The sequence below is a fragment of the Sturnus vulgaris genome, chromosome 4 (assembly GCF_052056855.1).
Source record: "Sturnus vulgaris isolate bStuVul1 chromosome 4, bStuVul1.hap1, whole genome shotgun sequence".
NCBI lineage: Eukaryota > Metazoa > Chordata > Aves > Passeriformes > Sturnidae > Sturnus > Sturnus vulgaris.
This window is the reverse complement of record NC_142246.1, coordinates 27,603,280-27,616,313: the sequence shown is the minus strand read 5'-3', so window position 1 is coordinate 27,616,313 and position 13,034 is coordinate 27,603,280. Positions and strand designations below refer to the sequence as shown.

At 39.5% G+C, this 13,034-nt stretch overlaps 1 protein-coding gene across 2 annotated transcripts in view; it reads right to left on the bottom strand.

The window, feature by feature from the left end:
• TRMT9B (tRNA methyltransferase 9B (putative)) overlaps nt 1–13,034 on the bottom strand; it is a 118,663-nt gene that overhangs the window by 29,039 nt on the left and 76,590 nt on the right. For both annotated transcript variants that reach the window (XM_088163407.1, XM_088163408.1), the window contains exon 3: nt 1,235–1,380. In XM_088163407.1, coding sequence (XP_088019533.1) covers nt 1,235–1,260 — 26 coding nt within the window. In that variant the 5' untranslated portion in view covers nt 1,261–1,380. The remainder of the gene's footprint in view (nt 1–1,234; nt 1,381–13,034) is intronic.

The window sequence follows — 13,034 nt, the reverse complement described above, 5'->3', positions numbered from 1 at the left end:
CAAGCAAAGAACATGTGTTGAAGAGTTGCAGAGTCCTCTCAGTCCAGAAGAAAGGCTTAGTAAAAAATGTGCCTTTTTCTCAAGTCCATAACAATTAACTCAATAATAAATAGGAGCTTCTTAAGATCTGGGAAAAACTCCTATTATTGTTATGTGTCTCCACACAGGGGGGATGGGATGGGCAAATATCTATGCATGTTCACCAGAGTTTTGCCAAAAACTTCTACCTCAACCACTTAATTCCAGAATCTATCTTTCTTCACCCTCCTATGAGCAAGAGGAACCTCACATTCAGAAACGCAAGTGGAAGTGGAAGTGGAAGTGGAAGTGGAAGTGGAAGTGGAAGTGGAAGCGAATGCTGATGAATAATGATGTGGCATTCCAGAGACCCCCCACCTCAAAGGCCATCTCTAACTTCAGATAATAAGTTGTTCACAAAAGAGGGTCTCCAGCCAGTGTTGTGATAGGTATCTGATTAAAAGATCAGCAAGTTTTCATAATTTGACTTTGTGGGGCTGAAGAAAAGACTGTATATCATATACTACTCACAATCTATTCTCCTAAATCCCTATGCCCCCTCCCCAGGCCACAGAACTGCAGGTGTGCAAGTGTTGTGAAAGCACCCCTAGGCTATGCTCTGGATAGGAATTAAGTAAATTATTAGGTCCTGAGACTCTTACTCTCTTTCCATACCTAAAACTCTTTAATAGCTTTCCTTTTCCCTCTCCAGAAAGGAGTAAAATCTTGGTCAAAATCCTGACAAGGCTGATGAACTGTTAGTCCAGTCTGTTGCAGTTCCAGTCACAAAAGAACACCACCTCACTTGGAAACTTCTCATTCTTGTTCCAGACATCAGCTCTCTCAGCTTTACTTCCTAAGAAGACCCATGCTGAGCAGGGGGCTTCAGTGCACTCATAGGGGCAGTAAGTACTGAGTTGCTACCCTGGTTGTACATTATGGAATTATTCCCATTTTGAAGGGAGTTGCCTGTAACTTCCAGCTGAGTCTCTAACAGAGGTTTTCACTTAATTGTTTGCAAAGCTTTTTTTCACTTTTTATAACAAACTACCTTTCTGAATTTTACTTCTCATCTTGAAAATACACCTTTTTAGTTCACTAAAGGTGTAGGTTCACTTTTCTCATGCCTCTGAAGGATCCTAATACCAGTAAGATCACCCAAAATACACAACAGAACTTTAGCAGACTTTGAAATGGTTATCTATTTTAGACTTACCCATAGAGCTTACTTTCCAAGAACATTCAGATTTCTCCTTTGGAAGCATACCGCTGTCACCAGCAGGGAGAAATGAACATGTTCCTCCATTGATCTTACTTGGAGCATTTAGGCCTCAAGAGAATGATCAATGTCAGGAAAAGCACCTGTCATAAAGAGTAAAAAGATGTGGTTGGAATGCAGTACTCCCAAAATCTTTTAATAGAAAAGCTGTGTAAAATGTTCTTGAGCACGAGTCAACTTTAGGTTGGTATCTCTGTATTTTGACAGGAATTGCAACAAAGACCTGAAGGGAAATGTCTGGTTCAGTCAGGATGCTGCATGTTACTGCATTCAGAGGGACAGGGAGCAGGGAATTTCTTTACCTTCCCTGGATATGCTTACACAGTAAGCTGTTTGGCTTCTACCAGTTTAACCACTACCAATCACACTTGTCATATAGCTGTGCACGAGTTCTGCATCTACAGTAAAGATTTTTAGAGCTTGCTAACCACATATCTGCACTTGGACAACATATACAATTCCCACTAAATCACACAAATGGATGTTGCTGATCCATCTGTTTGAAAGTATGTTTAGTTATATAACCCAAGTTACAAGTACTTCCTCACAGATGAAGATATCTCAGCTTAGATAGCTACAGAGAGGGGACTGTGCATCTGAAACATCTCCACAACAGAAAATACAATGTAGGAACTGTACAAAACCTGTGCTTTTCTGCAGAAGTATGGATGCCTGGCAGGATTCCTTGGGGCATCACAAATGGCACTGAAATCTAGACTTAGACCACTGAACTGAACCTTACTGTCTACTTTCGAGTGAATATCTAGATATTCCTTAAGTCAATATGAGACCTATTTAGACTGGAGTTCAGAAAGCAGATCAGATGGCAAAATATAGGGATGTTAGGATTTATGAGTCTTAATTTTAAAAAAAAAGTGTTATTTTTGGTTGATTCAGAGTAAGAATCACAAGACAACACTCTGCTCCTAAATTTGCACTCGCTACTAATGTGAAGTGCCCCTTGAGATTCTTGTGCTGCTTTGATAAATACTTAAAATCAGACCAGGTAGAAATATGACTGGCTTTCCTTGGTACTATATAGACATGAACTTAAAATATTTTTGGAAACATATAATTTTTTGGAGTATAATACTATTTTGAAGCATTAGTAGTTCTTGTCTTACTTGTATTACTTCACAGTTTGGTTTATATCTATATGTAGATCATATTTTAACAACAGAAACAAAAATTTATCAAAAATTTTCAGTGCTCTTCTCCCAGAACCATGATATTTTCCCTAGTTTCTGTTTGGTATTGTTACAAATTAAATGTTTTTGCTGTGTACATGTGTCTCATTTGTTCATTTAATGGTATTTTTCTGTTCTACACAGACTCTCAACCCATACTCATCATCTAAGCATCTGAATCACTCTTCAAGCATATGAGTAGTATGAGTGGTATAGATCAGTCAGTAATCCCATGATTCTGCCTTATCTATTAAGCCCACCTCAGCTCTCACATTTTAACCACTTATCTGAGTCTGGAGATGAGTTTAGTGGACACCCCAGCCCAAAAGGCCCACTACCCCAGGATGCAGGAGCTGAATTCTGCATTATGGCAAAAAGCTAAGTTGTGTCACACTTTTAAACGTACCCTTAAGACTCTGAAACCTTTCCATGAGCATTGATGACACTCAGGAGTCTTGTGAGAAGGTGGTGTTCTGATGGAAGATCATATAAACAAACCCTTTCAGAGCTCATGCTGGTGTGTATTCAAGATATTCAGCTGTTAAGATCAAAAGATCACTCAAGGTTGATGCAAACTTCACATTCTGCTCTGCATAGGCCTAACTGAAAAAGGACTGGCTGACTGGTCCCAGTGCAGGCAGCAGGTATTTCTGAACTGACTGTACACAGGGAAAAGGAAACCTGTTTCTGTGTTATACCACAAGCCCCACAAGTTTATTATTATTACTCTTTTACTACGGAGAATTTTCAGGGATCTAAAGGAATAAATATATATATTTCAGCAATGGTTATCTGTTTGTCTACTCTGAGGAGAGGTGGCAAATTTTGAAAGAAATTGTGTCAATCAGAGAAAAATTATTGGTCTAAAACACAAAACACTTGTTGGTCAGTGGCAGGCATGTTCTTCAAATAACATTCTCCACTCTTAATGACCATTATCATGATAGGAGATCCCTGATCTCCAGAGAGCAGACTGTACATTCTTAGTCCAAGGCTGCCACTAGGACACTGAAAGATAAGGAGAGACAGGGACAAGATTCTCACCTACTGTGAAGCCCTTCTAATCAACACTGTAGCCTATATGATGTCTTCACAAAGGAAGCTACATCCAGCAGGCCGATTCTTGCTGCCAGAAAGGTTGATCAGTACATGCCAGGGTTGTGCTGCTTCACTGATTGCCCTTGTTTCCTCAAAGGAGATGTAAGTGCACAGGCTCATAGCTGGTTACATTTCCTTTCAGAGATAACAAGGCTCCAAGGAGAAGGAGACAACATCAAAAAATCACAAGATCATCAGCCAAGGGGACGAGAACTGTCAGTCTTGTGACAGCCACAGTATCTCCTCTGAGAACTAAGGTGCAGTATCTGATAGCTCCATTTACCTGCAGCTTCCTCTTACACAATCAGCCCCTTCTTAGCAAGAGATGCCTTAAATGACCATCAAGCCAAGAGCTATAAATTTATATTACAGAACTGGGCACATTCCTTTCTACTTAGGTGTATACTTGTGATTGTCATGCTCACTTCTACAATAAGGAGCAATTCTTTACCATCTGGAGTAAGATAAACAATTAGCTTAAATATCTTTGAATATTTGATATTTTGTACAAAGTCTGGCAGAAAACATTTGAAATATAAACATTTACATTACCCATATCAGTTATTGCTTTCTCTCTTGTATACAAGACAGCTTTATTTGCAATAACTAATTTTCCTTTATCTCAGCTCTTTCAAAGTTATAACACCTCTGTATTAGGAGACTGTATCCCAAGGATTTCATATGTAAGTACAATTAAGACAATGTAACTCTTTGAGTTTTCCTCCAGCTCACACAAATTTTCAAACCAAATGCTTAAAGAGCTACTCCTTTTGGCAACACTGAAGCTTTTTAGTTTATTAGCTTTCTTGTTCCAGGAATCTCAGAGAAGTTATTTTATCAAATTAAATGCCATAAGTACACATAAAAAATATTTTATTTTCCATCTTGGTTAAAGTTGTAAATGATGATTGGGTCTCTCTGTTTACTTCCATTGTCAATAATTTTATTTTGTTAGCAATTTAAGAGAATACTAGCAGAAACTTTCCTTAGCAGTTTCCTTTCCAATATTTTGCTATTGTACAAAAATTAGGACCTTATAGTCCATTTGATTTCTCAATTGAAAAAAAAAAAGACATCTCTGATGGATTCATCTCTGGTAACCTGGCACCTAAAACTCCCTGTCTGACCAGGTGTATTTACCTACCTAACAATCCATGCTCCAATCCATGCTCCTATATGGATAGCAGGGAGAGAGAGACAGGCAGCTGCACAATGCAGTTTGTCACACTCTTTTTAAAAAGGTGGGATGATCTGCCTTCCAGTGGTCCCTCATATTGTCTGCTAACAAGCCAATTCAACAATTTAAATTGGAGCACATGTTTAGTGTCCTTCAACAATGTGCTCAGATGACTCTGGTCAAGTAGGAGGAATACAGCCCCAACAAAGCTATGTGATTTGAATAAAAAAGACAAGTAAGTGCAAGGTAACAAGAGCTTACCAGCAAAGAAGGAAGGGAAAGTGGCACATATATACTTACTAGAAAGGACCATGTCAAAAAAGAAAATATAACATCCATAAAGGCAAGACAGAGGAAGCTGTTTTCCTTGGCTATAAGAAGGATACTTCTGCCTGACCTAAAGAAGTGACTTTTCATTATAGTTGATGTGGCAAGTTTGATCTATTCTTTTGTTGGAATATTATTTGTATCACTTTTGGAAGAAGGAGCAGGCAAGTTGGAAGGACTTCAAGGATGTTGTGATGTTATGCAAGGAAAAAAATAGAAGGGCCAAAGCTCAGCTAGAACTTTGTCTGCTGACACAAAAGAAAACAAAAAAATGTTTCTACGAATCAGAAACACAAGGAGGGCTAAGGAGACTCTCCAGACTTTATTGGATGCAGACAGAAACACAGTGACAAAGGATGAGGAAATGGCTGATGTACATAATGTTTTCTTTCCTTCAGTAGAACTAGGTGTCCTTGGGGTACCCAGCCCCCAGAGCTAGAAACAGCAAGAGGAAGCACAATGAAGTCCCCATAATCCATAATCCATAGTACAAAGGGAACTGGTCAACAACCTGCTACACCACTTAGACCCACACAAGCTCATGGGGAGAGATAGGATCCACCCAAAGTTACTGAGGCAGCTGGTGAAAGTGCTCATCGGGTCACTTTCCATAATTAAGCAGCAGTCCTGGCTAACCAAGAGGCCCGATTTGTTTTTAATTTTGTAAATGGGACACCCATCTACAAGATGGTTCAGAAGGAGGAGCCAAGGAGCTACAGGCCTATCAGCCTGACCTTGGTACCAGAGAAGGCTATGAAACAAATCATCTTAATTGCCATCACATTGCATATACAGCACAACCGGGGAATCAGGCCCAGACAGCATGGGATTAGGGAAGGCAGGTCCTGCTTGACAAACCTCTATGAGAGGGTGACTTGCCTAGTAGACAAGAGAAGAGCTGTGGATGATTGTCTATCTGGAATTTGGGAAATCCTTTGATAGTGCCTCCCACAGAATTCTCCTGGAGAAACTGGATGCTCATGGCTTGGACAGATGTACACTTCACTGTCTGAAAAGCTATCTGGATGGGTGGGCACAGAGAGTGGTGGTGAATGGAGTTACATCCAGCTGGTGACCAGTCCCTAGTCAGCTCCTCAGGGCTCAGGGCCAGTCCTGTTAATATCTTTACTGATGATCTGGACAAGGTAATCAAGTGCAGCCTCAGTCAGGTCACAGATGACACTAAGCTGCACAAGAGTGTTGATCTGCTGGAGGGCAGGAAGGCTCTGCAGGGGGATCTGGACAGGCTGGATTGGCAGGCCATGTCCAGTGGTATGAAGTTCAGCAAGGCCGAGTGCCAGGTCTTATACTTTGGTCACAATAACCCCTTGCAGTGCTACAGGTTTGGAGAAAAGTGGCTGAAAGCTGCCCAGAGGAAAAGGACCTCGTGGTTGACAGCAGCTGAACATGAGCCAGATGTGCCCAGGTGGCCAAGAAGGCCGATGGCACCATGGCCTGTATCAGCAATAGTGTGGCCAGCAGGACCAGGGCAGTGATCAACCCCCTGTGCTTGGCACTGGTGAGGCTGCACCTCAAGTCCTGTGTTCACTTCTGAGCCCCTCACTACAAGAAAGACATTGAGGTGCTGGAGCAAGGCCAGAGAAGGGCAGTGGAGCTGCTGAAGGGTCTGGAGCACAAGTCTCATGGTGAGTGGCTCAGGGAGCTCTGGGTGTTCAGCCTGGAGAAAAGGAGGTTCAATGGGAACCTTATTGCTCTCTACAACCTACTTGAATGGAGGTTGTAGTAAGGTCAAGGTTGGTCTCTTGTCCCAGAGAACAAGTGAAAAGACAAGGCCTCAAGTTGCTCCAGCAGAGGTTAAGATTGAATATTAGGAAAAAATTCCTTACTGAAAGAGAGGTCAAGCATTCAAACAGGCTGCCCAGGGAACTGATGGAATCATCATCCCTGGAAATGTACAAAAGATGCATAGATGTGACACTTGGGGATCTGCTTTAATCATAAACACAGTAGTGTTGGGTTAATGGTTGGATGCAGTCATGGAGGTCTTTTCCAACCTTAGTGATTCTATAAAAGAAAAGAAGAACCGAAACATGCTGAAATACCACATTCTTAGGTCATTAGTGTTCAAAGGAGTTTAGTCAGAAAGATGTCCCTTTACAAAGCAATCTGCAGGTGCATGAGTAATTTCACTGTAGACAGCTACACTCACTAAGCATGAAGCATCAGTGACAGAAAGAAAGAAAGAAAGAAAGAAAGAAAGAAAGAAAGAAAGAAAGAAAGAAAGAAAGAAACAAAAGAATATGAGTTTTCTCATCTCCCATGAGTTTTCAGCAAAATTTTTGAACAGAGAAGCAACCTCTGTTGTAGCTGCAAACAAAAATCCCTATTTTTAAGATCTGAGATAATAGTTCTCTTAATAGTTTTCCCTCCCTTTGGTGGATTCTTGGGGACAACCTCTTGTTCTACAGCCTCAGGCTGCTTTTTTCAACCTCGCTTTCTACCAAAAATATGTGAGGCTGCATTTTCATGAATGGCCATTACTCTTGGGATCCAAGTCCTTCGTGTTAGCCTTGTCTGTTGATATGTTTTTAAGTCCCTAATGGCTCTGACATCAGTATCTAATCTTTCTGTTTACTATCTCGAGCAGAATTGCAGTACAGAGGGCTTAATTTACTTACCAAGGTGATCCACACTCATAGGAAGCCCACATTCAGCATTTGTGCTAGCTCACTTAAATTCTAGTGTAGGAATTGCATTGAACCTCATGGAGACTCTACACCTAGGCACAAGCTTCCTGTGTCAGACAAGAGCATTGAAATGCAACTTTATTGAATCCCTTAATATAAGGCTATATTTTTAAAATAATAGCATTAGACTTTTCCATAAAATTCTCTGCAGATAAAGAGCCAAATACTTCAGATTTGGAAATCTAACTTATAGGAAAAGGTAGAATTTATTTTCCTAAAACCACAAACATAATTATTTGCATTTTCCAGCAGCTAGCTGCGGTCAAGAGCCATTTGCTATCTTCCACAAATGCCATCCTTATGTGGTTAAATTTCACCATATGGATGAGCTTTGGCACGTGCCAAACTGTTAGTGCCATGAGGCAGACACATGTCTTAAAGAGCAGAGCTTTCAATGATGAGCACTGTATCTGTCTCAAGGAAGAAACCCATCTGCATTCCTAGCCAAATCCCTTTGCTAAGGGACACTGCCTTCTGTTTTCACACTGTTCTCTGCCAGAGCATTGGTCAAATTTTCTATCTTGCCTCCTAAGCTGCTTCTTAAAACTCGCATCAATTAGTGATCAATATAGCGAAAAATTAATCATTTTATAATTTATATCCTGCAATTAGAGTTCTGCACTTCAGTTTCATTTAATTATTTCTTTAAAGTTATCTGAAAGAGTTAACAAGGCTTAAATATTTTAAATAAAATAAGAGCCATTAATTATCTGCCCTTTTTTAGAATAGAAATTATGCATCCAATTTCAATGGAAAATTATCTGGAAGTGTATCTGAGTCACTCTCCACAATGTTATCAAAGCCAGTAACAGCCTTACTGGGACTGCCCAGGGAATAAGAAATACTAATTATATTGTTTGGCTCTGACTGGCTTCATAGTACTTTACAAAAATAAAAAGCTAGTGTATGTAGCCTCCTTAAATCTAACATAAGAGAGCTTCATGAACAGAAATTTAGAAAAATCCTAATGTGGGTTTTGCCATTTGAAAGATCTTGGAGACTAATTCAAACAAGAACAATCTTTTAAGAATGTGGGTTTGGTTTTTCCAAGCTCTTCTGATTGATTTGGCATGCAGGGGAGTAATAGAATTGCAACAACTGTGATGAAGCTTTCTTGAATAGAAACTGGCATTTCTGACAAATGTTTTGGTTTGTTGTTTTTTTCCTTAATGTCCAATCGATTTGAACATAACTTTGTAATTCACTGCAGAATACAGGAAAGTCCTTAGACCTTTGTCTGAGACTAGTCTGGAACTGATGGGCTATTGGGATTTATTTTTCCTTAAACAAAAGAAGAAATCATATCTTACAAATCATCTGCTATTCAAGCCAAAATTTTTTTGCCCAGTCTCAGGTAAAGCAGGCAAAATTCCTGGTATGCCTGATTTTCCTTGACAGCCCACCTGCTGCACACATAGCATTTTCCACAGGAGAGAAGCAGTAAGGAAGTTTTTTATTGCAATATGCTATGGTTTGCATGTCAACAATGAGTGGGATAGCCTTTTGTTGATGCCCAAAAACTTCTCAGTAAGAATTGTGAAAATTACTAATTGGGAAGCAGCTGTTTCTGAATCTGAGGAAAGGGTCTCAACAGATTATACTCAAAAAATCCTCTGGAATGGACACAGAGTGAAGAGGTAAAAAAGGTTATAGAAACAGGAGATAATGAGGAAGCTGTAGCTAACGCATGAGAAAAAAATGAACTTTAAAGGGAAATATGCCTCAATTTCTAAACCATACCTCAGGTATGAGCTATATGTTTTTGTTTCTGAGAGATAAGGATCTGCTGGAGTCCTGCTAGTGATGGAGACTGCACAGCCACTTCTAAACACACAACAAAGGACCAAATTTACATATTATATTCAATTATCACATGAAAATAGGAAATGTTTTTCCACAGGAAGAAAAGAAAGATGTCAGTAGTCTGTATCGTCAAGTGGTCTGTATCATAAAGTTCTTGATAGTATTCCAAATATTTTTTACAATATTTCATCCAATCATCTGTGCAATATTTTAATTTTAAGAAATCCTAGGGTTCTCCTTCATTGGACATTGCCTGGGAATTACTAATAGGTTCATATAGAAGATTTTTATAACATACCCTAGGGCTTTATTGAAAGTCCTGAAAGGAACTTTGGTAGTGCTCAAGCTAAGCAGCAAGGCAAATATGTAACAGCTACATACCACAGGGCCTCACTGCTCATCTGGTAATAAGTAAGCAAATCAATGACAATTGTGTCTGAAGTATCTAATGCCATTAAATATCAGTGGGTAAATGAAAAGATCTCCCACACAACCTTTACACAGAAGCCAACTTGGCTTTCTCAGACAATAGACTGTGCTTAAAAAGAACAAGCACATTTATTCTAAAATATTTTAGTTACTAAAAACACTCTACCTTCCATCCTCATCCACAACCATTGTAACCAGAAAACCCTTTCCCCCATTTTCTGTAGGATCCTTGTCTCCTTAAGAATCTTTTACTTTTTAGCTACATAGGGGATTGCCAGGGTAGTTTCAGGAGTTCAGAACATAGGGCAGAGGCACATGAGTAGCACTCAAGCCCAGATATGTCAGAGTCGCTTGGACATCATGGCTTTTTATTTCCCAGAACACTCACTGGGGCCACAGCGCTGCCTCAAGCCCATTCCAAGCATAAACACATCACTGTTAAGCTAAAAACCAAAGTGCCCAAAAAGAAATTGTCATCTCCTTTCCCTCAAGGAATCTTTGTTCTTTGAGCTTCATGTTTGCCACTACTGAATGCTCTGTTGGGAGGTCTACAAGGGCCAGTGCTGAACTCCAGCTAATACTCCAAGTTGGAGCCTGGCTGAGCTTATTTGACATCTCTGTGTCTGTGCTGCACCTCCCAGTACGTCTGACTTCGAGAAGATGTTTGATCAGCAAGAAGCCAGCTAGCATCCAGCTGGGCTTACAGTTCAGGCTCTGCTCCATCTCAGAGCATCTGTCTACTCCAGATGAGCTGTCCCTCAAAGCAGAACAGCTGTACTCCCACAACTGTCATCTCAACTAAAGCACCTGCACAGACACACTGCAAGCCAAACTAGCAGTGAATAACAGAAACAATTGTAACACAGCATTTCATCTCAATTCCCTATTGTCACATGTTTCTGACATATACATCTCTAAAAAGAATTGGCCTGAGGCTACATTATGGGATTTAAGTCCCTTTTCTGGTTGTGTCTATACTCACTATACAGAAATAATAGTCTCATGGCTTTTCTCAAATATATGTATGCCACAAAATGTCTGTTTCCTCCCACAGATCTAAGAGCAACTTCCCAGTCAAAGTGAGGGGATGCATAAATAGAGATTAAATACTGTACTGAGCTTTAGAACACCTTCACTGAAGGAGTGGGTTGGAGGCAGCGGATTCCTTCCTACTGCTTCTCCAAGATGTCACACTACACTCCTGATTAATGTACTGCAGTCCTACAGTACGGGTGCAAGGCCACATGTATTGACCAGAGGAAAATACGATATTCCTTTATCAAAACACATCAGGAAATATTTTGCTGATTTTTGTATTTGAAAGAATTAAGGAGCTGAAGAATTAAGCTTTGTAAGCCTAGATTTATGCTTTGCTCCTCTTCAACCACCTTGAAGTCATAACTACCAACACCAGAGAAATAACTATCAACTTTATAGGACTAAAAAGTTTCATAGTCATCAACTTAGCTCTGTAACTGTTGAATGATAATCACTGTTCAAATGTAGCTACTCATGTACAAGAAGATTTTCATATGGGTACAATTTGCAGAATCCAATTTTTTGAGGCATCCTAGTGAATAAACATCTCCTGTTAAAATCCTTTTAAGCAGCTGTGTGAATGGATGCTAACATGATTGGAAGACAATTCCTCCATTAATCATCTTCAGCATTATGCAAAGCAGAAGTGCTATTACAAGAAGATAGTGAAAATGAGTAATTAAACCTTGAGCTGCAAGTGATATGCACTGAGAAACATTTGGATATCATTCTAGAGGATGCATCATGATCACTGCTGCCTTCCTGAGGAAAAAGGTGATTCTTGCAAAATACTTATAACTAAATATAAACAATCTTAGAGTTACTGTGATTCTCCCACATGAGTTTTGAAAATACCCAGTATTCAACTCTGGATACTAGAAATTATGGAGTTATAGAAATTTCCCTTTAGATGGCAATCTTTAAGAGATTTCAAGGGAAGAGAGGGTTTTTGAAGTCTGTAATTACAGACATGAAACACATTTTGCCACACAGCCTTTCCGTAGCTGTGTTGCTTAATTTCAAGGCTCAATGCTGCTATTTTCAACTAAATTGCATACTGTATCCGTAATAAAACCAAATAGATTCTTCTGGAATGGAGATACTTAAGCACATTAAAATCATCTAATGTCTTTGCTCGCATTATACCAACACGGCTCCCTTAGGTGCACAAGTAATGAGAAGAAAGAAGGCCTAATGTCTGATATTCCTGTGAGTTAATCCTGCTTATACAGCACCTGCATCCCTACCTATCTCACTGTAAACCTGAGAGAACTGCTCTCATAAGAGTGGGATAAATATATGTGTGTGTGTTTGTGTGACTGGCAGCATTTTGCCTTTGTCATAATACCTAACACAATTTACAAATACGTTTTGTGCTGTAGAAAAGTAAGTGTTGCTGTTTCTGACCTGCTGCCCAGAGTTCTATGATTAAAAAAAAATTATCAAAAGAGCTATCCACTGCACACCAATTTTGATATACTGCAGCTGACAGCACATTGTCTTCAGTTCCTCTACTAAACTTAGTCACTTAGTTTTGTTTATGTATATTAGGATCTTCAATAAATATCATAACTCCTTGAAACCCTCATGGCTTCTCTATTCTTATTTTTTATACATTAAAATTTTGGTGATACCCCTAAATACAAAAATCAAGCAGAACCCAGAGTAAAGTGTAATTTTTGCTTAAAGCTTAAAGAATGAGTTCATTTGCAATAGACTTCCAAGGAGACGTCAGAGAAATTTAACAAACAAAATATTTCCAATCACTGCAACCACTGGGAGAAAGTTCCAGTATAAGTCAAGGGATCACTCATTGCTATTGTAGCTCCTCAGCTGTCATAAAACTAACGGTTCCATAATCAAGCTGGAATTTGGGGATCAGGAATTTCCCTACACCCTATGCTTGTCAGGCTTACAAAACTTCTCTGTATCAGTTTACATTTGGATCAAAAGTACTTTCAGGTTGTATA